Source organism: Vipera berus (assembly GCF_964194415.1).
Source record: "Vipera berus genome assembly, chromosome: 6".
In the NCBI taxonomy this organism is placed as follows: Eukaryota; Metazoa; Chordata; class Lepidosauria; order Squamata; family Viperidae; genus Vipera; species Vipera berus.
Genome location: NC_138208.1, coordinates 44212057 through 44239617, shown reverse-complemented (window position 1 = coordinate 44239617; position 27561 = coordinate 44212057). Strand labels below are relative to the sequence as shown.

The window sequence follows — 27561 nt, the reverse complement described above, 5'->3', positions numbered from 1 at the left end:
GATTATAAAACCCCCCACAAGATTCAAGGTATCAATAACACAAGATTCAAGGAAGAAAATTGTCCTACAACTGTTCATTAAGAATTTAATCACATAAATTTAATAGATTTCCCCAAACTGCCATATAAGCAATATAAATTAGTCAAAAGGAAAAAATAATAATAGAAAAGAAGCAGTCAAGAAAGCTAATGTTGACACATTGGTTTAAAATTTACAGGCATATTGTTTCATTATTCAAATAAATAAATTGCCACTGACTATATGACAGCCTAAATATTTTCAGTGCTTCGTCATGTTAAATCAATGGCAGTTCTAACCACTAATGGTAACAGGTTTAGATTTAAAATGTATGTTTCCATGCTTGTGTACAGAATGTTATACTTTGCTTTTATCAGCATTGTCCATTTTAGTGTTGATAATAATAACTTTTGATATTTGACCACAAAAAGAAATGACATTCTGAATTTATTATTAATATCAACTGTCAGCTGAACAGAGTTCTACAGAGGAGAGCAGGCATAAATATTTCACGGTCAAGAAGCTTCCCTAGAAGTTCTGAGTATCAAAGAGAGTTTGTTTGGAAAACCCCACAGAAGCTTTCTCCAGTCCTTGCAGCAGATCAGGTAACTTTTAAGTATTTTAAGAAGTATTTCCATTTTTGAAAGGCATCGCACAACTTTATATTTTTTAATTTAAAAATAAGCTAAATTATGCTCAGTGAGGCTTTTTCCAGAGTTCCTTTGTATTTAGACTAAAGTCTTAATAAAATGTTGTGATACTTATTTGTTGCAGTTTTAGTATGCAGGACAATGTCTTCACTGGGGCTTTTTCCAGTTATTGTTTGTTGTACTGCATTTTTTGATGTGTTACATTGTATGCTAAATACTCTATTTTGTTCCAAATACTTTATATTTGGTATTATTAGCTGACCTCTCAGCTATATACAGTTGTATTTTGAGTACTATTGCCTGTAAATAAATGGCTGGATCATTCTGTATCAACTGATTAAGACTTTTCTGCTGTGCAGCAATATAGCAGAGATTAAACATCACTAAGTCTCTGTAATTTCAATGGCAAAGTTACTTAGCTTTATTAAAAAAGTAAATTGATGTATTTTATAATCCAAAGTTTATTCACAGATCAAGTCAATCCATTCCTCCATTTAAGTCTCCCGTTATTATCCCTGAAACTGAATATGAAAGGAATTTCAAACCTTCACCCCCTATAAAACAACTGAAACAATGCTTTCTGGAAGAGAGTGAAGGTCCTAGATCTGAATCAGTAGAAGTCTCCTGTGAAGAAAAGGTATTGTACTTCATTTATTACATTTTAAAGCATTATGTCCCTTTTCAATTAGCAATTTCTATACTTAGAATTTCTAATTTGGCTGATTCATTTCATGTTCTCATCCTGGTGATTGCGATACATAAAGAAATGATACATATTTCAAAAATATTTTTTAAAATATCACAGATTTTTTTGGAGGTTCTTGATATTTCTTGGTCATATACAGTCATGGCCGAAATTGTTGGCACCCCAGAATTTTTTCCAGAAAATCAAGTATTTCTCACAGAAAAGTATTGCAGGAACACATGTTTTGCTATACACAGGTTTATTCCCTTTGTGTGTATTGGAACACAACAAAAAAGGGAGGAAAAAAAGCAAATTGGACATAATGTCAAACAAAACTCCAAAAATGGGCCGGACAAAATTATTGGCACCCTTTCAAAATTGTGGGTAAACAAGATTGATTCAAGCACGTGATGCTCCTTTAAACTCACCTGGGGCAAGTAACAGGTGTGGGCAATATAAAAATCACACCTGAAAGCAGATAAAAAGGAGAGAAGTTCACTTAGTCTTTGCATTGTGTGTCTGCGTGTGCCACGCTAAGCATGGACAACAGAAAGAGGAGAAGAGAACTGTCTGAGGACTTGAGAACCAAAATTGTGGACAAATATCAACAATCTCAAGGTTACAAGTCCATCTCCAGAGATCTAGATTTGCCTTTGTCCACAGTGCGCAACATTATCAAGAAGTTTGCAACCCATGGCACTGTAGCGAATCTCCCTGGTCGTGGACAGAAGAGGAAAATTGATGAAAGGTTGCAACGCAGGATAGTCCGGATGGTGGATAAGCAGCCCCAAACAAGTTCCAAAGGAATGCAAGCTGTCCTGCAGGCTCAGGGAGCATCAGTGTCAGCGCACACTATCCGTCGACATTTAAATGAAACGCTATGGCAGGAGACCCAGGAGGACCCCACTGCTGCCACAGAGACATAAAAAAGCAAGATTAGAGTTTGCCAAAATGTACTTGAGTAAGCCAAAATCCTTCTGGGAAAACGTCTTGTGGACAGATGAGACCAAGCTAGAGCTTTTTGGTAAAGCACATCATTCTACTGTTTACCGAAAATGAAATGAGGCCTACAAAGAAAAGAACACAGTACCTACAGTGAAATATGGTGGAGGTTCAATGATGTTTTGGGGTTGTTTTGCTGCCTCGCACTGGGTGCCTTGAATGTGTGCAAGGCATCATGAAATCTGAGGATTACCAAAGGATTTTGGGTCGCACTGTAGAGCCCAGTGTCAGAAAGCTGGGTTTGCGTCCGAGATCTTGGGTCTTCCAGCAGGACAATGACCCCAAACATATGTCAAAAAGCACCCAGAAATGGATGGCAAGAAAGTGCTGGAGAGTTCTGAAGTGGCCAGCAACGAGTCCAGATCTGAATCCCATTGAACACCTGTGGAGAGATCTTAAAATTGCTGTTGGGAAAAGGTGCCCTTCCAATAAGAGAGAGCTGGAGCAGTTTGCAAAGGAAGAGTGGTCCAAAATTCCGGGTGAGAGGTGTAAGAAGCTTATTGATGGTTATAGGAAGCGACTGATTTCAGTTATTTTTTCCAAAGGGTGTGCAACCAAATATTAAGTTAAGGGTGCCAATAATTTTGTCCGGCCCATTTTTGGAGTTTTGTTTGACATTATGTCCAATTTGCTTTTTTTCCTCCCTTTTTTTGTTGTGTTCCAATACACACAAAGGGAATAAACCTGTGTATAGCAAAACATGTGTTCCTGCAATACTTTTCTGTGAGAAATACTTGATTTTCTGGAAAAATTTCTGGGGTGCCAACAATTTCGGCTATGACTGTATTCATTAAAAATGTTAAATATTAACTGAAAACATCATTTTAAAATATATTTAAGGCTCAATCTTCATGCCATCAAGCCAAAATTAAAAACATAGTATGAAAGAGACTTACAGATAGTGGTAGGTGATTTGGCATGAATATATGAATAGAAACACTCATGTTTGCTGGATCTAGAATATTGAGAATAATATCTTAAGTAACCTAAGAGGCAATGAAGTAATAAAAATGTGGTTGATCATACTCTTGTACTAAGTCAGATTACCGGTAGTCCTTGACTTATGCCCACAATTGAGCCCTAAATTTCTGTTGCTAACCAAGACAGTCATTAAGTGAGTTTTGCCTGATTTTATGAACTTTCTTGCCGTTGTTAAGTGAATCACTGCAATTGTTAAATTAGTAACATGGTTGTTAAGTGAATCTGGCTTCCCCATTGACTTTGCTTGTCAAAAGGTTTCAAAAGGTGAAACTATAGGATACTGCAGCCATCATAAATATAAGTCAATTGCCAAGCATCTGAATTTTGATCATGTGACCATGGGATGCTGCAATGGTCGTAAATGTGAAAAGCAGTAGCTTTTTTCAGTGGCATTGTAACCTTGAATGGTCACTAAACAAATTTGTAAGTTGAGAACTACCTGTAATATGAAAAACATTATGTACTTAATATTTGTATTTATCTCTATTTATTTCTACTCTTATTTTCTGATCATATTTCAGTCAAATACAAATACATATTTTTCCCAGCAACATAGTGTATTCAAATTATTTCTGACAATTATTGAGTTTTTGAAGTTCACAAATATCATACCAAGAACTGTAATCAGTAAGTGTTCTGTTGGAAACATTCTACAATAATATTTATATCACATAACATTAAGATTAATAATTACATTTGAAAGTTAGATGTTTAATAAAATATAGCTAAATATTTTAATGAATTATAATTTATACAATCAACAATAAAGTATTTTTGTTATTTTTCGTTAGAATGAAAAAAATAAAACCACTACAAAGACGACAGAAGATTCATCAAATCAAAATGAATTCGAAACAAAGCAGAAAGAACAACAACTAAAACAGAAGTTGCTGTGTTCACACAGATGTTTTAAGTAAGTATAAAGTATATCAGAATATAAAATGCCTTGAATTCTCTTTTCACTACACATATAAAATACTAGACCAGATTTGAATAACAGTATATGAATTCCTCCATTATATCTATATTTGTTTAAATAGAGTCAACTTTGAAAATGAGCAGAGAAAGTGTTTTGTTATTTCCTGATTATTTGGTCAGTTGAAATGCTTCCCTCCTTCCTTGTGTTTAAGAAATAGGGATTGCTTAATGTCCCCATATGAACTCACAGAGGATTTGGAGATTTCCTGATTCATCTCTTAGTTCAGGGCTTTTCAACCTTTTCACCCATTGTAACACTTTTAGGATATGGCAACATCCGAGTACCACCAGTTGCCTAGCAAGGTGTCAAAAACTTGACCAAAAGAAAAAAGAAAAAAGTGATGAAGTACAGGTAGCCCTCGACTTACAATGGTTCGCTTAGTGACTGTTCGAAGTTACAATGGCACTGAAAAAAGTGCCCCCCAATCCAGAGCTGAGCAAGACGCCTGCCCGCCTGGCGGCGCTTTTCCTCCTGTCCGAGATTTTCATTGTGAGCATTTCTGTTGAGGATTGGCAGCGGGGGTGGGGTGGGGGGGGTGTTGGTTTCTATTCCCCCCCGTCTGCTGGGTGGTTGCAGCAGGTTTTGGTCACTTCACATGACCCTGGGATACTGCGACCATCATAAATACGAATCAGTTGCCAAGCATCTGAATGTAAATCACAAGACCCTGGGGATGGTGCAACATTCCAGCTGATCGGCACTTCTTCTGGGCTCAGCAGAAGCGCCGAGATCAGCACCGAGCTCCAGCTGGAGCCTGGTGCTGATCCTGGCACTTCCGCTGAGCCCTGACAGCCCTGCAGCTCCAGCCATCTCTCACTCAGGCTTGTGCGGTGCTGCCACAGGTTCAGCTCATTCCCCTTCCCCACTACCACTTTTCTAGGATGGTCGCATACCACCTGCCAGGTGCCAATGTACCACAGGTGGTACCTGTACCACTGGATGAAAAGCCCTGTCTTAGTTTATCTCTCTTAGCAAAGTTTATTCTGTTCATTGATTTCTAAAATAGAAATCCTGTTGATGTGGTGGTTCTGGTGCTGGCCTAAAAATCTGATATTCTTAAGACCTGTATACTGTATCTGTCTTGAAAAATTAATTTCTGTCAAAGACACACTCTTCCTATACAAATGTTGTTTGTTTGAATTTCTATTTTATTCTATGTATTACTTTGCTATTTAGCATTCTTATTTTCCTACACAGTTACAAAATAATATTTATACCTTCTTACTTGGAACTGTGTTTTTCTAGGAAAATGAACACAGAATATGGATCGAAATTCTTATCTCCTAGTCAATACATCTATAAACAAGGAGCCTGGGTCCATGTCAGAAAAAATATACCTTATCAAGTGAGTATATTATTTATTTCCGAGGAATTCATTTGAAAGTTTTGATATTGCTTTATCTTTTGAAAGTTGTCCTTTTAATATATGCTGTTGTATATTTTATAAATAGTATTGCACAGCAGAAAAATGAAAAACAACATTTTTACTGAACATGGTAGAACTTAAATACAACATTTAACCAGCTGTTTTGAATCTCTGCTCTTGTTTCTCAGAAATGGCTTTCTCTATGCACCCACTCTTTCAAATAATTACATCTCCTCATTTGAGGGTTAGGGTAGAGTTAATCCTTCAAGACAAATTCTCCTCTTCATTGATTAAGGCAGTCGAGTCCAACCTTGCCAAACTGGGCTTCTCTTTAGCCTCAATACTCAAATTGGACTACAACCAAGCAAAACAAACCTTGCAACAAAGGGTAGAGGACATCGAGAGGCAAGCGGACTTAGGTATAGCTCCGCTGTTTCTGGCTCCACACTCCTATTAGATATGCTGTTATACCTGCCAGTTGTCTTAGCCAGTTGGAGTCAGTAAACCACTGGAAAGCATTTTCGCTCGCACGGTGCCATGCATTTCCATCGGCTGTCTTGGATGGCAAGTATAAAAAGACACCACTGACTGAAAGACTCTGTTCCTGTGGCTCAGGAGAGGTGGAGACCATTGGACACATACTCTTTGATGTTCTTTCTATAGAGATATTTGAAAAAACCATATCCTCCCCATAATCGATAGGTATCTTGGTCATTCAGAAAGTATTTATCTCCAGTGGTTGCGTAAGGACGAGCAGGCAGTGATCACGGCGCAGCACTGGGGATTTGCCAGAAACAAAATTAAATATTTTTAGATCTTTTAAATAATCTTTTATAATTAATTTTATTACGTATTTTTATTCATCATTATTTATTTATTTTATTTATTTTATTAGACTTATATACCGCCCTTCTCCCGTAGGACTCAGGGCGGTTCACAAGATTTTTTAAAAACAATACAGCAAATTACAAAAATTAAAAACAATTAAAATGATTACATTAACCTTGAAATAAAAACCACAATTAAAATACAATTAAAACCCCAGTTAATACTCTCAGTCCAGGCCAGAAAGCTCGAAGAGCCAGGTCTTCAGGTCCCGGCGGATAATATTGCTATGCCTTCTTGTGTTCGGTTCTGTTTAGTTTTGTTTTATTTGAACTTTTAATTTTGTATTGGCCCATGGCTGTAATAATAAATATTTGATTTGATTTGAGGTCTAATGTTACAAGGCAGCTCTTTTCACTCAGTTTTGTTGGTTTTATTTTACTTTTTATGTATCTGCACAGAGAACAGGATTGGACTCAGTGACTGAAGAGGCAGTGTTGTTTTCAAATATTTCTCCATTAAAAGTTACAGAGGGTTTCCTGAATTAGTTGGAACTGAATTTCTGTAATCAAGAAGACTAAAATAGAGATTAGTTTCATGTGTTACATCTCTTTAATCTATTTATGTGCCCAAACTTTGGCATTCTGCTTTTGTTATTGGATAGAGGAAATAATTAGCTTTTTAGAGCAATCTGAACAAAACTACTGTCTTTTGCGAGTTCTCTGAAATTTTTCTCAGCAACTGGTTTGTTCCTGGGGTTTGTATTTATTGAAAAGACGATGATTCTGAGTTTAGGATCATCCATCTAAAAAGAAGGAAGACGAGATAATAAATACTTAAACATAGAGAAAGATCTTATATAATGCTGATCTTTTCTAACCTGTCATCCTACAGTTAATAATTTCAGATGAACCGTTTCTGAAGATCTCATGTCAAAGCTATGCTCCAAAAAGGGCAGTATCAGAATTCAAGCTTTCTAGCAGGTTCTATAGCAATGTGCATTTTTTGCTCATTCCCAGTGTTCAAGACTTTCTAACCTTTTCAATAAATGAAAGATAATTCCCTCTCCCAACATAAATAATAATTAATTTTATTTAATTAATATAATGACATTTAACGTAAAATCCATAAAATGATACAGGAAATTGATATTTCCTATATTGGAAATTAAATACTTTAATGCTATACAACTACCGGTAATCTTAATACTGCTGCTATCCTGTTTTTGAAGCTCTTGGGATATCTGTTGGTTTCTGTTTCTGTTACAGTACTGTACTCTTTGGAATTTTTAAAAAATGAGAAATGCTGTCATCACATTTTGAGGAGTAAAGGGAACCACCATCAGCAGCTTCTGAAATAGCTGTCAGTCTCGCAAAGGATGGGGCTTATTTAATCATTCAAAAAGAAGTGCTTTATTTGTACTCCTGTGTATTGTGAAAAAGAATATAATTTGATGAAATAGTTATGCTAGGTTACAAAATAATAAAAAGGTCTGGTCTGTTGTGAAACAACCACTACTGAAGTTAATTCAAACTCCCTCACAAATCGCAAAGAACTGCAGAATAAAGTCCAAAACACTTCAGTTTCTCCTACCTTGGCTGAAGTCAGTATTCCCCAGGAAAGCAGTAGTAAAAATGAGATTTATGGAACAGTAACAGAGGAGTAACTGTTTATTTAATTTGGTGAATACTGATGCTATAAAAATAACAATACACATGTAAAAAATGGAGATCAGTTGTTGCCATTCTATCAGTTCAGAAAATGTACTATGCATCATTTTACAGTTGTCAAATATTTATTCAATCTGTTCATTAAATATGCCATATTTTTAAGGAAGTTAAATTACACTTCTGCAGTGTGAACTCTAGGAGGCAGTATAATAACATAGTCATAGCAGAATGGAAGAAATCATTTTAGTTTTTGAAGTAAATTTGTAATATTAATACAAAATTAGTAAATATTGTTTATTTTTGTATTCCTCTCCTCAGGATTCTCAAAACACTCTAAATACCATGTGGTATATGGAGGTTGGTCATGTCTTAAGTTTTTCATGTTTGGAGCAATTATAAAATTTATGAATCATAAAAAAGTATTGTTATATTAAGCATGTGCATAGTTTGATGCTTGCTAGTAATTTACTGACCAGTGATCTTTGGCTTGACTGCTTAAAAGAAGCATTCGTTAAAAATGTATCTGTATCCTTTGATATTTGCGCTGCAGTGTTTGTGCATTGTCTGTGACATGCTGTTCTGTGCTGTTGGTGGCTGTTAATTAGCCAGCAAAGTTGACAAAAATAGTACAAGTTAAAAAAAGAAAACTTACATCAATAAGTGTGAAATCTTCATATCCAGGTGAAAGAACTTCGAGAGAAAGCAGAAGCTTACAAGCAGAGGATACAAGGAACCCACTTTTCCAGAGATCATTTAAATCAAATCCTGTCAGATAACAATAGACTCTGGGATTTGTCCTCTGAATCCAGTGTGGAAGAAACCATGAGCAACAATATCAGAGCGCTTGATTTAGCAGGGTAAGAAATTAGACATAGAAGAAGATTGTGTTTTAAAAATATGGTATTTTTGGATAAAAAATTAAACAGAGCTGGGCCTTGTTAATATTTAGATGGAAAACCTTCAGACAATCCCTTCGCTGCAGGCTAGCCTGGAAAATTAAAAAAAAAAGCTTGAAAGAAAGTGATGGTATAGCAATCATTTACTATATGAATATATCCATTCAGACTACATCCAAAAACATTTTAACCACAATATGAACATGTTATTAAATATTATCTTGACTTTTGCACATTTTCCCACAAATAAATTTGATTAAGAATATGTAAAATAGAGATGGTCCTTAAGCACTGTATTTATGTGTGCGTTTATGTGTACAGTATGTGTACAGAGAGATTTTAGATACTCATAAAGATTGTCAAGCACAGTAACTTCTCCCCTTTCCTTTATTTAGCAGATTGCTAGCATATATTGCAAACTTACTTTGAAAATCTGGGTTCCATGTGACATGGAGACCTATTTTTTAGCTTCAACTCAAGCCCCTACTGTCACAGAGAGCTAGTTGTATAGTTCATAGGTCCTTCTCATTTGGATTACTTGATTATTAAATTTGCAGATGAGTATATTTGAAACATAAATGTATTTAAGCTGATATAACTGCCATTAGTCATATCTTTGAGGAAGATCCCAAATATTTCTTAAAATACATAAATGGTTATTAAATCTTACATTTAATAAATTGTTATTTTTTATTTAGGGTTCCTGAAAATAAACTGTCTTCAGGTCCTAACATATTGGCACAACCTGCGCCATTGCAAAATAACATTGAGAATTTAGGTGTATCAGATGCTTCTGTTACTCCTGTCAAGCGACGTCTAGTTTGGGATGAATTGCATGATGATGAGCAACAGGAAACTCTGTCAGCTACATTAGGGGAATGCAAAGAAGAAGAAAATAAGCAAGAAATTGATGAAGTTAAAAAAGTGGGAAAAAATGACAAGGATGCGAGTATAAACAATCAGCAAAAGTAAATATTTGAAAGATTATTTTTCCTGTTTGGAGTTATGGGGTATTTAGTTCTGTGATTAAACATCTGTTAGCTAGGGCAATGTTAATTTCACTATTAGTGGGGAGCTCTGATGCATTGACGTAAATAAGATTAGATTTTTATGTCAAATAACTTGAGCTAGAATTTGGGTATACAAATTCTAATAGGTAATATACCTTAAGCAAATATTCAAATACCATACTCATGTCAGTTCTAATTCTGATTTACAAGGCTTGATAAAGCATAGTTTTCTGGCTTGAATAAGGCTATAAATAATTACTTACCAAGATATTCAGTGATTTAATCCAATGTTTTTTTAAAATAACATCAGTTTAAGCATATGAAGAAAAACTGCATAATCATTATTCATCACTATATATTTATTGAGAGTTTTTTATTTGAAAAATATATTTAATAAGCATTTGTAGGACAGTAAAGTAACTGTAAAAATGATTGAATTTGTATTCTTCAAATGTAACAAAGGAGAAAGTTAAATTTAGAAAATGTTAAGACCAATGATTGAAAATGATCTGTAAATTATTTTGATTAAATTACAAAATTTACTCAAGATTTTATAACAAAATCCCAAATAATCTTCAAAAACAATTATAAATTCAAAAAAAGAAACAGAATCCAGAGACTGGGGATAATAACTTGGAAGCTCTTTGTGATACCTTGTTTGTGACTCAAATAATTCATAACTTAGAACCTCTAATGCAGACTGAGGACTTTAAATAATTGTTCATTGGATAATTATATTTTGTCCCATTTCTTACTTATTTTGCCATGAAAAATGTAAGTTCTTCAGAAGACAGGGCAGATTCTTCAGAACCTTTAAGAGCACGTGGTAGGCTTCCAACTCCACAACTTAGAGCACTTGGTGGACTCCAAAGAACACATCATGACTTGACAACCCCAGTTACAGGTAAAAGCCTGATAGTTTTCATTTAACTTCCTAAAATGTGATTTAACATGGACCCTAAGAATTCATTTTATGTTAATTTTAATAATTGTGTTGGTGAATTGATTAAAGCCAATCTAGCCCAGTAGTCTGTTCCAATATGAGTGTAGAAAATAAGGAAGTTGATCATCAAGGTCATCTTCCTTACTCTCTAGCTGCCCCTGGGAAGTTTACAAGCATAATATGAATTTAGTAGCTTCCCCTTTGTATTTCTATACATCTACAATATATGCAGGTGGTACAGTTCCTTAGATATTGGAGAAAATATATAATATAGCTGCAATTAGTAACCATATCCTCTGTGATAAATTTAGCATTAAGGGGAAGTTGTTCATTTTTATTTTAGGAGGAGCTGTTTTAGTATCTCCTCAGAAAGGAAAGCATTCATCCTCACTGCAAATAGAAAAGGAATCTTCAGAAAAGCAGTCCTTGGCAAATAGTCAAGTTTCAAGAGAACAAGCAAAAGAAAAAACTAACAGGGTAAGGTAACATTGCTGTAAGAAATATTGGTAATGTCCATTTTTACTTCCTATAAAATATATAATTACAAAGAAAATTATAATTTTGTCAAATAAGAAACTGTAAATTAGTACAGGTAGTTTTTGACTTTAACTTATGACCACAATTGGTTGTAAGTCTTGATGATTGTTAAGTTGAAGCACCCATGTGACTGAACCTGATTTTACCACAGTTTTTATGGCAGTCATTAAGTGGATCACTCAGTCATAAGTGGGCAGGGTTTTTTTTTCACCTAAACTGGTAAAAACATAGCAAATTGCAGTTTTGTGACTGGGAAGTTTCAACCAGTCGTAAATGATCAATGACTCAGAGTGGAGCATATGCACATATACACATAAGGAGGACAAATCAGATATACAAAGCAGTATTGTATTTAATTACAGTCATGGCCGAAATTGTTGGCACCCCAGAATTTTTTCCAGAAAATCAAGTATTTCTCACAGAAAAGTATTGCAGGAACACATGTTTTGCTATACACAGGTTTATTCCCTTTGTGTGTATTGGAACACAACAAAAAAGGGAGGAAAAAAAGCAAATTGGACATAATGTCAAACAAAACTCCAAAAATGGGCTGAACAAAATTATTGGCACCCTTAACTTAATATTTGGTTGCACACCCTTTGGAAAAAATAACTGAAATCAGTCGCTTCCTATAACCATCAATAAGCTTCTTATACCTCTCACCCGGAATTTTGGACCACTCTTCCTTTGCAAATTGCTCCAGGTCTCTCTTATTGGAAGGGCGCCTTTTCCCAACAGCAATTTTAAGATCTCTCCACAGGTGTTCAATGGGATTCAGATCTGGACTCATTGCTGGCCACTTCAGAACTCTCCAGCGCTTTCTTGCCATCCATTTCTGGGTGCTTTTTGACGTATGTTTGGGGTCATTGTCCTGCTGGAAGACCCAAGATCTCGGACGCAAACTCAGCTTTCTGACACTAGGCTCTACAGTGCGACCCAAAATCCTTTGGTAATCCTCAGATTTCATGATGCCTTGCACACATTCAAGGCACCCAGTGCCAGAGGCAGCAAAACAACCCCAAAACATCATTGAACCTCCACCATATTTCACTGTAGGTACTGTGTTCTTTTCTTTGTAGGCCTCATTTCATTTTCGGTAAACAGTAGAATGATGTTGTTGTTAGTTGCGAAGTCGTGTCCGACCCATCGCGACCCTATGGACAATGTTCCTCCAGGCCTTCCTGTCCTCTACCATCTTCTGGAGTCCATTTAAGCTCACACCTACTGCTTCAGTGACTCCATCCAGCCACCTCATTCTCTGTCGTCCCCTTCTTCTATTGCCCTCGATCTTTCCCAGCATTAGGCTCTTCTCCAGTGAGTCCTTCCTTCTCATTAGGTGGCCAAAGTATTTGAGTTTTAGCTTCAGGATCTGGCCTTCTAAAGAGCAGTCAGGGTTGATCTCCTCTAGGACTGACCGGTTTGATCGCCTTGCAGTCCAAGGGACTCGCAGGAGTCTTCTCCAGCACCATAGTTCAAAGGCTTCAATTCTTTGGCACTCAGCCTTTCTTATGGTCCAGCTTTCACTGCCATACATTGCAACTGGGAAGACCATAGCCTTGACTATACGCACTTTTGTTGACAGGGTGATGTCTCTGCTTTTTAGTGTGCTGTCTAGATTTGCCATGGCTTTCCTCCCAAGGAGCAAGCGTCTTTTAATTTCTTGGCTACAGTCCCCATCTGCAGTGATCTTGGAGCCCAGGAAAATAAAATCTGTCACTACCTCCATTTCTTCCCCATCTATTTGCCAGGAATTGAGAGGGCCAGATGCCATGATCTTCGTTTTCTTAATGTTTAGTTTCAACCCAACTTTTGCACTCTCCTTCTTCACTCGCAACAAGAGGCTCTTTAGTTCCTCTTCATTTTCTGCCATTAGAATGATGTGCTTTCCCAAAAACCTCTATCTTGGTCTCATCTGTCCACAAGACGTTTTCCCAGAAGGATTTTGGCTTACTCAAGTACATTTTGGCAAACTGTAATCTTGCTTTTTTATGTCTCTGTGTCAGCAGTGGGGTCCTCCTGGGTCTCCTGCCATAGCGTTTCATTTCATCTAAATGTCGACGGATAGTTCGCGCTGACATTGATGCTCCCTGAGCCTGCAGGACAGCTTGCATTCCTTTGGAACTTGTTTGGGGCTGCTTATCCACCATCCGGATTATCCTGCGTTGCAACCTTTCATCAATTTTTCTCTTCCGTCCATGACCAGGGAGATTAGCTACAGTACCATGGGTTGCAAACTTCTTGATAATGTTGCGCACTGTGGACAAAGGCAAATCTAGATCTCTGGAGATGGACTTGTAACCTTGAGATTGTTGATATTTGTCCACAATTTTGGTTCTCAAAATCCTCAGACAGTTCTCTTCTCCTCTTTCTGTTGTCCATGCTTAGTGTGGCACACACAGACACACAATGCAAAGACTAAGTGAACTTCTCTCCTTTTTATCTGCTTTCAGGTGTGATTTTTATATTGCCCACACCTGTTACTTGCCCCAGGTGAGTTTAAAGGAGCATCACATGCTTGAAACAATCTTGTTTATCCACAATTTTGAAAGGGTGCCAATAATTTTGTTCAGCCCATTTTTGGAGTTTTGTTTGACATTATGTCCAATTTGCTTTTTTTCCTCCCTTTTTGTTGTGTTCCAATACACACAAAGGGAATAAACCTGTGTATAGCAAAACATGTGTTCCTGCAATACTTTTCTGTGAGAAATACTTGATTTTCTGGAAAAATTTCTGGGGTGCCAACAATTTCGGCCATGACTGTACATAGAAGAAAACACATTTTCTGTGGTCATTTGTGGTAAAGAAGCTGTAAAGAATTCAAAAAGTCATGTTCTTTCATTTGTTATTAATTCAGTCCCATTTCAGGATGCTCCTTTAGTCTTTTTCATAGTCTCCTAAACAGTTTTTAAAATAGCTCTACATTTTAATGCCTCTTTTAACCTTAACTATTCCTTGCTTTCTTTGATTATTTATTTATTTATTATTTAAACTTATATACTTCCCTTCTCCCGTAGGACCCAGGGCGGTTCACAAGGCGATTAAAACAATATAACAATACAAAAGTTAATAACAAATTAAAATAAATTAAACTATCCTTAATTAAAATCTAAAAACCTTAACTCTAATTAAAAAACCCAATTACAATAGGTTAAAAATTAAAAATTAAAAGTTACATTCTTTGTAACTAATTTTTGTCTATAAACACATTATGTAATATATTTCTCTTATGCTTACTTTTTCAAGGAAAGGAACCATTCTTTTTTATGCATTTTATTCTCATACAAAATTTCTTTAACTTCATAATTCTACTAGGCATCCTTATTTGTACTTCTGATTAACATCATTCTTCTCACTTTGTTCTAAGAGGCTTTCATGTCCTCTTTGCTTGAGTCACCTTTTTCATTCTGTTTGGAGATTATAGGTAGTCCTCGACTTATGACTATTTGTTCAGTGACTGTTTAAAGTTACAAAGTGCTGAATGAAAGGTAATTATGACTGGTCCTTGAGGTCCTGTTGCAGTTAGGCACTTGGCAACTGGCCTGCAAGTAAGACCAGTTGCAGCATCCCATGGTCACATTATGCTGCTCTGGTGCATATTCCCCCAAATGCCTATCTCCTCCCCATCTGTGCCTCCCCCCCCAATCTTCCCTGATCTTTGTTGTCTTCTTCTATTGCAGGCCTGTGATCCAGGTGTTGGGTGAGGGCAGAGATTTGGGATATGTGCAGCAAGTGCAGCAGGGCAGTGTAGCTTTGTCAAAGGGAGCTTGCCAGGCCTGGCTGGGGAAGGTGGCAGTGGGATGGAATCCTATCCTATCCTATCTCCATAGTCTGCAGGCTATCATTCCTCGCAGCAACAGCCCAAGACAGGGTTTCTCCACATGCTCTGTTCCTGTGCCTTTTCCCCAGCCAGGCCTGGCAAGCTTCCTTCAGCAGATGAAGTTCTGCCTGCTGTGCTCACTGCATGGATCCTGTCGCTGTGCCCTTGCCCAGCATCTGAATTCTGGACCAGCAGTGGAAGGAAGAAGACAGTGAAGGTCAGATGAGGAATACAGCAGTATCTTATAAGCAGATAGTCATCAATTACTGATCTAATTCATTTCTGAGTCTCCCAGTAGTGTAAGCACTTATTTGTTTTCATTCATCTATTCAGGTCTCCCCCTCCCAATAACATTTTTCCCTTGAGCTGCATTCATTCGGAAAGTTGCAAATTTTCCCCCCAAATTTAACCCTGGTTATTTTGTTAACATTCACTGACATGTAACATTGCTAATGCCAACCTACAAATTCCTACTTTCATTCTTACCCACAATTAAATCTGTACTTTCTCTCTCATACACGTTGTTTATCCAGAATTAAAATCTTCACTTCTTTGTGCCTTCATTGAGATACATTACTTTCTCTTTTTCTTAGTTTTACAAACATACAAGATTTCAGTTGGAAACTACATGTATATATATATGGCAGTTCATTGCAAGATCCATAATTATTTTTGGTAATTCAGTAGAATTGGGGCTAGTAACTATATATTCATACTGTGAAAAATTGTATATAATACAAGTATATATTTATTTACTATATAAATTATAGCACATAACTACATACAGGATTTCTGAAATCTCTACATAAGAAAGCAGTTGCTGTGAGGAACTTTATAGTAAATAAATGAGACAACAAAGGTTATTAACAATTTTCCAGAGTCACAATGTCTTTATTTCAAATTTGAAAGTAATTTATTTCAACCTTACCAGAAGTGTTCTAATGCTGTTTTTATGATTGAAGTTTTCAAACTCAAAATACTGAGCACAAAATGTTGTTCCAAAGCTTGAAAACCTTTTGCTAAAATTTGGATAGATATTTCAAATTCAAAACAGATCATTTTGAATTTGAAACGGAGTATTTTAGCTTCAAACATTTCACATTTGGGATGGGGTATTTCAAATTTGAAACACTTAGAATTCAAAATGTTTTGCACATCTCTGAATTAATGTAAGACATACAAAACAGAAGCATGGCTGATTGCTTTCATTTAATGACTTTAAACTATTTTCACTTTTTAAAATACCAATTATTACTGTGGCCTTTGGGGTTTTTTTAAACAACATTAGGGATCATAGCAAATAGCAGAATTATTTACAATGGGAATATTTGTTTTGGCATTTTAGGGTGAAGAAAAAACTGTGACTAATTCCCCAGCTGCAGGGCTGAAAACTTTGGACCCTTTGCCACTACGAACAGATCAGTGTTCCAATCAAGATACTTCTGGTACAAGAAAGTGTACAACATTAATGCATTCAGAGCAGATGCCTGCAGTTTTTGAAACAAAGCTGGATAAGGGTTCCGATGTACCCTATCGGAGACGGTTGTGCCGCATTCAAGGAAGTCTCCGGGATCCGGAGTTTCAGCATAATGGTTGGTTTGCATCATAAATCTTTATCTTTGTTTAGATTGACCCATCTATTTAAAATAACTTTAGTGTTTTGTTGCAATAACAAATACTCAGATTGCAATACATTGAAATATAGGTTAGTATCCAACAGGACTTGATACTGTGACTATCCTTTGAAGAATAACGATCAGAAGAAAAATATAACTTACTTAGACAGAAAGTTACTGTTGGTTTTAGATTGAGATAAATGCTGCTTACAGCTATGTAAACTTGTTTCCTCAGTCCAGTGTCTTCCAGTTGTGCTGAACTTTCATAAACTTTAGAGCAACTTGTTACAGTCAGGTTTAAGAAATATGTGGCGTATCAGGGTGTGATCCAAACTGGATCTGTTTTGAAGTAATTTCATAACTGTCCTGAGCAGCTGGCAATGTTTTCTTTAAACAATCTATACTGTACATTATTCTCTCCTCCCTATATAGCAATAGCACTTAGACTTATATACCGCTTCACAGTGCTTTAGAGCCCTTTCTAAGCAGTTCACAGAGTCAGCATATTGCCCCCAACAATCTGGGTCCTCATTTTATCAACCTTGGAAAGATGGAAGGCTAAGTCAACCGTGAGCTAGTCAGGATTGAACTGCCCAACTGCTGGCAGTCAGCGGTCAGCAGAATTAGCCTGCAATACGGCATTCAAACACTGTGCCACCATGGCTCTTATATGCTATAAGAATCTATATAATGTGGGACCAAAATTATCTATAAAAAAGCACATTCACATTTTTCTTTAGATAAAATTCTAATTTAATTTGCTTTTACAAAATAAACTATTTCTGAATTGATAAAATGCAGTAAATGTATACTTTTCCTAATAGGTAACATTGCAAGCCCCAAAAGGAACTGGTTACAGTTACCCCTTCAGGAGAGAAACTATCATGATGAAGGTTGGTTAATACATTTCAGCTATCATTATATAATAAATAAAACATATAATAATAATTATATAAATAATAATAACATATAGTAATAAAACATATAGTAATAAACATATAGTAATAATTACATGCCTAAATAGGTACTGCTTGCTTGTTGTTGTTGAGAAGTCGTGTCCGACTCATCACAACCCCATGGACAACGTTCCTCCAAGCCTTCCTGTCCTCTACCATCTTCTGGAGTCTATTTAGGCTCATACGTACTGCTTCAGTGACTCCATCCAGCCACCTCATTCTCTGTCGTCCCTTTCTTCTCTTGCCCTCAACCTTTCCCAGCATTAGGCTCTTCTCCAGTGAGTCCTTCCTTCTCATTAGGTGGCCAAAGTATTTGAGTTTCAACTTCAGGATCTGACCTTCTAAAGAGCAGTCAGGGTTGATCTCCTCTAGGGCTGACCGGTTTGATCATCTTGGAGTCCAAGGGACTCGCAGGAGTCTTCTCCAGCACCATAGTTCAAAGGCTTCAATTCTTTGGCGCTCAGCCTTTCTTATGGTCCAATTTTCACAGCCATACATTGCAACTGGGAAGACCATAGCCTTGACTATACTCATTTTTATTGGCAGGGTGATGTCTCTGCTTTTTAGTGTGCTGTCTAGATTTGCCATGGTTTTCCTCCCCAGGAGCAAGCGTTTTTTAATTTCTTGGCTGCAGTCCCCATCTGCAGTGATCTTGGAGCCCAGGAAAATAAAATCTGTCACTACCTCCATTTCTTCCCCATCTATTTGCCAGGAATTGAGAGAGCCGGATGCCATGATCTTGGTTTTCTTAATATTTAATTTCAACCCAACTTTTGCACTCTTCTTCACTCGCAACAAGAGGCTCTTTAGTTCCTTTTCACTTTCTGCCATTAGAGTGGTATCATCTGCATATCTTAGGTTGTTGATATTTCTCCCGGCAATCTTAATTCCAACTTTCGATTCATCTAGCCCTTCCTTTCTCATGATGTGCTCTGCATATAAGTTAAACAGGCAAGGTGACAGTATACACAGCCTTGCCGGACTCCTTTCCCAATTTTGAACTAATCAGTGGTTCCGTGTCCAGTTCACACTGTTGCTTTTTGACCCGCATATAGGTTTCTCAAGAGACAAATAAGATGGTCTAGTACTCCCTTCTCTTTAAGAACTTGCCACAGTTTGTTGTGATCCACACAATCAAATGCTTTAGCATAGTCAATGAAGCAGAAGTAAATGTTTTTCTGGAAGTCCCTAGCTTTCTCCATGATCCAGCGTATGTTGGCAATTTGATCTCTAGTTCCTCTGCCTCTTTGAAATCCTGCCTGTACTTCTGGTAGTTCTCGATCCACATACTGTTGGAGTCTAGCTTGTAGGATTTTAAGCATAACTTTAGTAGCATGTGAAATGAGTACAATGGTGCGATAGTTTGAACATTCTTTGGCATCGCCTTTCTTTGGAATTGGAATGTAAACTGATCTTTTCCAATCCTGTGGCCACTGTTGAGTTTTCCAGATTTGCTGGCAAATTGAGTGTAGCACTTTTACTGCATCGTCTTTTAAGATTTTGAATAGCTCAGCTGGAATACTGTCTCCTCCACTAGCTTTGTTGTTGCTCAGCTTTCCTAAGGCCCATTTCACTTCACATTCTAGGATGTGCTTGCTTACTGCTTATTTACTAATGTTAATAGAAATTTTTTATATAGCAAGGTTTATGTCTTTTGGATCTGGTTAAAATGGAAAGTTTTCATTTGAAAGCTTATTCAAATTTGTGAGGATTATTAACTTTCATAGATAGTTTAATGCTGTGATAAAAAACATGGAGGTAGTTGCCTGTCAGGTTTATCTTCTAACAGCTTATGGAGCACTTTTGGAATCAAAATGTATTCTTTGAAATAAAAAAAACATGCTGACTGATGATACTTTATTTTATAGCATTCCAACTTCCAGTTTTCTTTAACATGAAATAATTTTAATAAATATGAAAAGGTGGAATATGGTACTTGATAATAATAAATGTCTATTGGCATACTGGCACTCCCAAACAGCACATATAGGATTTCAGTTACAGACCAGCTACTAGGATTTTGACATTAATTTTAACTGACAGCCTGCAAACTATAGGCTTAACTTGTCCTTGCATCAACAGTTACGAAGCAAGTGAGCACAAGGCCCTCTAAACTGATTCTAGCACTATAGTGATTTAAGTGATTATACAAATGACCGTACAAAGACTGGAATAAGAAAAAATAAAAATAGTAAAATGCAAGTCAGCCAAGGTCCTATTGGATCTTTTTAAAGATAAAGATGGCATCAATGAGAAAATGATAGCTTATTGATAACTCCCAAATTGTGCAACAAAGAACATATAAAGTTGGTGCAGAAACTATCCTGCTGCAGTTTAAAAGCCTTCAAAAACTATTTTAAAAGTATCTTTTTACCATATGCTCTTTTCGATGGGTAAGATTTCTGACATGCCCCATTGGCAAGATTAGCCTTTCCTGGAAATAGAGCAATAAAAAATGGGTGGTAGTTTAAAAATATTCATGAGATGATGAAATTAGTTTATACAGATTTGGCACAATTTTTGTACCTGGAACTATTGGAGGGCTAGAAAATTGTGTCACGTTAACCACTAAAGAGGAAATACAATATTTGAAATGTAGTTTTCTTTGTAACTTGACATTTTTATGTACAGTCATAACTTCTTGCAGAAAAATAAAATCAACATTTGCTGGTTTTTACACTGCAAAACATTACTTTACCTCAGAAGGCAAATTGTTATGCAGTACCCTAAATGAGAAAAGGGAAGATTTGACAGTACTTTGCCTGGATCTAGTCCATGCATCTGCATACACAAAATTTCTATGTTGACAAAAGAAATAAAAAAAGAGACAGATCTTCTGCAACTTCATACATCCTAACAACTGAGACTAGAAAGCATGGGGCTTGTTCAAATTGCTTAGCAAAGCTACTGAAAATATTTAAATATTTCAAAATTATCAGATCTTTACCTATGCCTTGCCATTTTCCTAATTTTTGTGTGATGATAATTGTTCAATCTACAGATAGTACTTGGGTGACAATGGCAATTGGGACTGGGGTTACTGTTGCTAAGCAATGTGGTCATAAAGTATGACACCATCAGATGATTACGTTACTTAGCAGTAAAAATCCTGGCAGTTTTAGTTGCTGTCATACGCCGAAAATGTGTCGGTCATTAAACAGGAAGCTGCAGGAGTTTCAGGCAAGGAGTGTGAAAGTGCCACAGGGAGGCAGTGCTAAGGGAGGCCTGATGCAGGCCATGAGCGCAGGTCAATGCAAGTATAAGGAAGCCAGGTGAAGGAGGCGGTAGTGTTGCATGAGCACAGGGAGGCCGAGGGAGACTGACTGGTGTGACTTGCCACCTTCCCTGCCAGCTTCCCATTGTGATGATCATGGGGCACAGTAAATATCTTAAGTGTGAGTCAATTACCAAATGCCTGAATTGTGACCATGTGACCGCAGAAGTGGTAGAGCATCTGGAACTTCCAAGTACCACTCATTCAGTGCTATTGCAACTTAGAATGGTCACTGAATGAATGATCAATAAGTAGGGACTACATGAATACCTTTGCTAAACAGAAAAGCAAAGATAACAAAATAATCAAGAATCCTTAGCAGTAGGAGTTTCAAAACTTGAATACCATAGAAATCAGGTTCTGTTAAATACACACATTTATTTTGCATAGTCCTCATGGTGAATCTTTGCTTATAATATATGTTTGCCTATGGTGGTTACTAAGTTTTACTGTATATGCCATATACGATCTGTCTTCATTTGACCATTGTAATTCACCTAAATTGATTCTATGTCTGTGCAGATCTGTGTTCAGAACTCCTAGAATGTATGAGATTGTTCATCAGGAGTCCCTTCCCTTGTGTATACCTGCAACTAGATGCAGTTTTCACAAACCCTTTTGTTTTGACTATCAAATAATTAGCAAAGTATTTCTGATTGTTCTTCAATACTGTTTTATTTAAATGATTTCCCTCTATTATTTTTAACTTCTCAAATATTCTCCAAAACAAAACATTGAAGTGTTATTAATTGGGCCATTTTGTCCTCCCATGATAAACCATGCGGTGTAATGTATGCTAGTTAGAGATCTCTTTCTGATTTTGGACAGTATTTATTTCACTAATGTTTTTCTCTATGTTTTGTGTATACTTCATACTAGCAGTAATTTTTATATTTTTCCTTGTACTTACAGATGATGATGACCGACTGTCTCAGTTGTCTGCTCGATCTGCTGCTTCTGGTTCTCTTGCATCTCAGGTTCTAGAACGAGCTCAAAGAAGAAAAGAAAATTTCTGGGGCAAGATGTGATTGAATGGCTCAGTGGATTAGGATGCTGAGCTTGTTGATCAGATGGTCGGCAGTTTGGCGGGTCGAATCTCGAGTGCCGCGTAACAGAGTGAGCGCCTGTTACTCATCCCAGCTTCTGCCAACCTAGCAGTTCGAAAGCACATAAAAATGCAAGTAGAAAAATAGAGACCACTATGGTGGGAAGGTAACAGCATTCCGTGCGCCTTTGGCGTCTAGTCATGCCGGCCACATGACCATGGAGACGTCCTAGGACAAGCGTTGGCTCTTCGGCTTTAAAACGGAGATGAGCACCGGCCCCTAGAGTTGGAAACGACTAGCACGCATGTGTGGGGGAACCTTTACCTTTACCTTTAGGGTATTTTAACTTTTGCGAGAAAAAATAGTTAAATACTGTTTTTTTAATCAGTAAGGGGGAAGGATCTGATGTAAAAATGCTGGATATTCAAATACTCCTTTTGATTTGGCTTAATACTCAAGTACTTGATTTGAAATATTAACTTATCCAAAATCTGTATTCTATTTCACTCTAAAAAAAGCATTACAAATAGACTACATCATAAGCTATTTTTATTTAATGAATTCCAAAGGACTCCTTATCATTTTTAAAAAGCCGTGAAATGGTGCCATATTATAAGGTTCAACAAGTCCTTGATATTATAACAGAAATGCAACCTTAAATATAGCCAATGAAGAAGTTAAGCGGAAGTAAAAAAAAAGGAATAAGAATAGATTACCTGCTACCTTTATGGCTTACGTAGCAGCTAAGGATTATTTGTGTTATTCTGTTACTCAGCAAACCTAAAGATTTTTTATAAACCATCATTCAGTACATTTATATACAAATTTTAGTTGGATTCTTTATTATTTATCCCTGTGTTCCAGCATGGACAATCAGTTTACTGGCTTTTGTTTTTGATAGATCAAATACAGTTTTATTATTCTACAACACTAACTTTCCCCAATTGGATGATCTTTCAGAATTAGTACTCCTATATTTCCCAGCCATTAGGACCAATAGCCATGTTGCTGGGAATTCTGGGAATCATAGTTCAGAAAATTTTGGAAGAAACCAAGTTGGGGAATTTTTTTAAAGCAGTTTTTATTATGAAATTATCATGAACAATATAGTTACAAATATTACTGTCATAATCAATTTTTAAATAATTACTTTGGCATTTCAGTATTGCCTACCTTTTTCCTTTACCTCAATATTTATATCATCATGGCCAGCTTAAAACTGGCATTTCAGATTGTAATATTAACATGACTGGTGTAATAAAGCACACAAGCATGTATTACTCTTGTGTGATAGTTCAACATTTCAGAGAGAATGCGTTCTTGGCAATCCTTTTGTTGTGTTTAAATCATAAGTTAGCCTTAGGTTTTGTACATGAGAATCCTTAGCCAAACTAAGAGCAAAATTTGTTTTAAATATGTTTAGGGACTACTACTTCTTTCCCAAACTCCATGCTAATTTGAAAAAGCTGAATTAGGGATGTGGTTCCCTAGCTATTGGACACCAAGTTTCATAATTTCTAATCAACATTACTAGTGGTAAGAGAAATTTGAATCTAGTTCAGCAAGATCTAGAAGCAATATATTGTTGCTCTCTAAAGTATACTTTAATAATTCAGAAATTTTCTTGATGTGTTTATTGCATTATTGTAAAACATAGTTTTAAACTAGAATGAAAGTTTATAGTAAATATTCAGGATATAATTAGTTCTTTCATATATTACTATTATTGCGTTTAAACATTAAAAAGATAAGATTTGTGCAAAAATGGCTTTTCTGTAATATTTTAAAGAAGGTTAGATTTGTATGATGGGAAATCAAGTTGTACATACTTTAAAAATTGAGTAATATTTTGAATACAACAAATTCTTAATTATAAATATTCATATCTGTGTCATATTTTCTTGTTTCACTTGCAGTATTGTTTCAACATAAATTTCAGTTAATTCAAAATTTTGTTTTATTTTAAAATATATATTCAAACTTTGTACTAATACATTTAAATTGTCAGGAAAGGTATTGAAACATTTGGAGAAACAGAAAATCTTGGTGTCTTCATTTGCATATCAATCCAGAAATTATGTATAGATCAGATCATTTCATTTTCAACTATGCAAAAATCAATTTTATGAGATTAATTTTAGTTGAAGAAGAGAAGTTAAATATATAAACATTAATTTAACAAAATGAAATAATGATTGAAAAATTACTGCTGAACCATTTGGTCTGATTTACCTGAAAATGATCCCAACTGGTTCATTAATGTAACAAATTGATTATCTTTGCAAATTTTGGTCTTTCATTTTGGGACCGAAACAAAGCAATTACTTTGAATACAATATATGAGGGTTTTGCTTATTTAATTCTGTCCGCCAAGCAGAATGAGTGCACCATTTTCTTAGCAACTTGTTCCTGGAAATATTTGTATATTCAGATTTCTGGCACTCTTGCCTGTAATTAATCTCTCTAATTTGAATGTATATATTACAACCCAGAAATACAGCTATGACAGTTTCTGCATTGTAGCATTCATAATGATTCCATCTTCTGGAAAGATTAGAAGCATAACTGAAGATATTTTAGATTTATAAATAAATAAGATGGCCAACAGTCTGTCTCACAGTAATAGCTGTGTAAAGCAGAGGTCCCCAACCTTTTGGACACCAGGGACCGGTTACGTGGAGAGAGGTTTTTCTGCAGACCAGAAGGGGTGTGGGTTTGTGTGCTGGCTGCATCCTGTGGATGGGGCTTTGCTTGTTTGTGCGGACTGGTTTCTGGCATGCTGCGGCCCGGTATTGCTCCACGGACCGGGGGTTGGGGACCCCTGGTGTAAAGCATACATGGCTGGAGTTATCTGAATAGAATAATTAAAGTTGTGAGATAGCTAGTATTTGGTACTTTGATCAATATTTTAATCAAAAGATTATAGCTCAAAAGTTTTGAGCCACATTTGACATTCCTACAAACCAAAGAGTGAAGAAATGCATCCACTTCTATCAGTTTTTATGTTGGTTGACTTTAAATATAAAAGTTCTCAAGGAACTGAATTAGTGTAAACCGCATGTTATCCTTAATGGCTTTGTTATATGATTTTCAGAATAGATTTCATGCACATGGGTTTTTTTGCAACTCCCCTTTTGCTTTCCTCATTCCTCATTATCTTATTTTTCTAATCAGTTAAATATTGTCAACCTCTTTCCTTCCAACAGTTTGTCACCTTTACTTTTCATCATTAAAAAATAATTCATATGGTATGGAAGAGGCTACATTTTACCATGGACAGCTCATTACTTTATTTGCCGATGAAAATCTTTAATATTCTTCCTACATGTAACAGATTAAAACATTACAATTAGTTTGTATCATATCACATCTTTTTAAAAGTTATTGATTTGCATCCTTTTTGTGCATAATAATTTCACCAACTAATTCTGTACAGGCTGCTCAGAAAAAAGTTTTGAGTTCTTTGGATTTCTTCAAATTTACAATCCTACCCTGGTGCCCAAGGGCAGCCCTATATCTAGAATGCTTTTCCTGGTACCTGCCAAGTTCTTTCCTCTCCAGTGCTTTGGTTGGAAATGCTTTCAAGGAAAGGCAAACTGTTTTGATAGAAGTATCGGGTCTGGGTACTAGTAGGAGCACCCTTACGAGTTTTGTCTTCTGCTATATGGGTGTCTTGTAAATTACCATATGCATCAAGATATCGTAACTAATCAATAAACATGTATGTGAATGTTCTACTGAAGTGTGCCCGTTAGACCAAAATATCCATGCAGTTTTCCATAAATGATTTTAGGATGCCGTTTTAAACCTTTTAATAAATCACTGCTTAATAGACATCACTTTAAAACTGCTAATAAACATTCATTCACCTAAGTATGCTATCAAATGGAATATTGTCATAATTTTCTTTGATGGTAAAAACCTGAAATGAATTGTTTATATCTAAGTCACTGCAGTTATAATAGGGATCCCCACCATTTTGCGCTGACAAATATCCCAACACTATTGTAAACCTGAAAATAGGTATAAGAGAGTAAAATAAAAATATTCTGCAAAAATGCAGGGGAACAGATGGGAAGAAAGTAACACCACCTTAAGTAACACCAGCTGCCTGCAATTAGTGCAGGTTCGAGTCCCACCAGGCTCAAGGTTGACTCAGCCTTCCATCCTTCCGAGGTAGGTAAAATGAGGACCCAGATTGTTGGGGGCAATTAAGCTGACTTTGTAATAATGCCGCTTGGGGGTGTGTGTGAAAGCCCTAATAAGCAGGCATATACATAGAATGAAGGCTACTGCTAAGCTTGTAAGCCGCCCTGAGTCTTCGGAGAAGGGCGGGATATAAATGGAATTAAAATAAAAAAATAAAATAAATAAGAAAATGCAAAGCATCCTCATCCGTTTTGCAATATTGCCCTATTCACTGCAGGTTTATATCCCCTCCAATCATTGTGCAGCATTCAGCTACCATTCCTGATCATTTCATTCAATGTGCTTTTGCATAGTGTCACATTGTGTAAGGGATATTGAGATGTTATGGCTTAATGTTACACTGGAAATGAATTTACTTTGTTTATATAAATGATTTATAAAGGTTTAGTGGCTGAAAATATTATCTATAACAGTGCTACCAAAACAATAGCATCTTATCCCTAAATACAGAACCATCAGAATCACATAGATCTATATTGAGATACCACATATGTACAGAGTCAGCCCTAAATAGAGCATACATTTGGGGGATGAATATAAGTGAAGGACCATTCAAAAATGTGTAAATATGTAATGCAAAGAAATAAGCAGAAATCAGTCAGAATGATTTGTGGGTGCACAATATCTCAGAATTTGAAATGGGTCCAGAGCAGAAGGCCAAGCTTTTTAAATTGAAACTAAATAAATAATGGAGAAACTAGTGTGCTGCTATAAAGCAGCCCATTAACTTCAAACATAATATTTATTTATCTAAATGTATCTGGGCCATACCTTGGTTTTGCATATCGGCTTAGAAAATAAACACGACTAGAAGCTGTGGCCATTCCCCCCAAACCTGAAAATGCTAGGGTGGTAGGATACTAGAAAGTACCCTACTACCTAGGGGACCAACTTCACCATTTTGTCTTTTGATTTGGCTTCAAGTGCCCTTCTAGCCATTTCATCCCTTCCCCCCTCCCCCTCCCCCCTTTGTGTCAGAACAAGCTCTCAAAATTTAAATGACTGAGACTATTTTCAGAATAGGATCCAACTTGGACCAGAAAATTTAAGAAATTTGGTATAAATATACAAAGTTAGTCTG

At 36.2% G+C, this 27561-nt stretch overlaps 1 protein-coding gene across 1 annotated transcript in view; it reads left to right on the top strand.

Annotated features, from left to right (window-relative positions):
* MDM1 (Mdm1 nuclear protein) overlaps positions 1 to 24133 on the top strand; it is a 29927-nt gene extending 5794 nt beyond the window's left edge. Inside the window, exons 4-15 of the mRNA XM_081331061.1 lie at positions 489 to 623; positions 1129 to 1305; positions 4128 to 4249; positions 5561 to 5660; positions 8495 to 8533; positions 8858 to 9033; positions 9771 to 10040; positions 10862 to 10986; positions 11369 to 11502; positions 16725 to 16971; positions 17820 to 17888; positions 22138 to 24133. Of these exons, the coding sequence (XP_081187187.1) occupies positions 489 to 623; positions 1129 to 1305; positions 4128 to 4249; positions 5561 to 5660; positions 8495 to 8533; positions 8858 to 9033; positions 9771 to 10040; positions 10862 to 10986; positions 11369 to 11502; positions 16725 to 16971; positions 17820 to 17888; positions 22138 to 22253 (1710 nt within the window). The 3' untranslated portion in view covers positions 22254 to 24133. The remainder of the gene's footprint in view (positions 1 to 488; positions 624 to 1128; positions 1306 to 4127; positions 4250 to 5560; positions 5661 to 8494; positions 8534 to 8857; positions 9034 to 9770; positions 10041 to 10861; positions 10987 to 11368; positions 11503 to 16724; positions 16972 to 17819; positions 17889 to 22137) is intronic.
* Positions 24134 to 27561: the final 3428 nt, after the last annotated feature.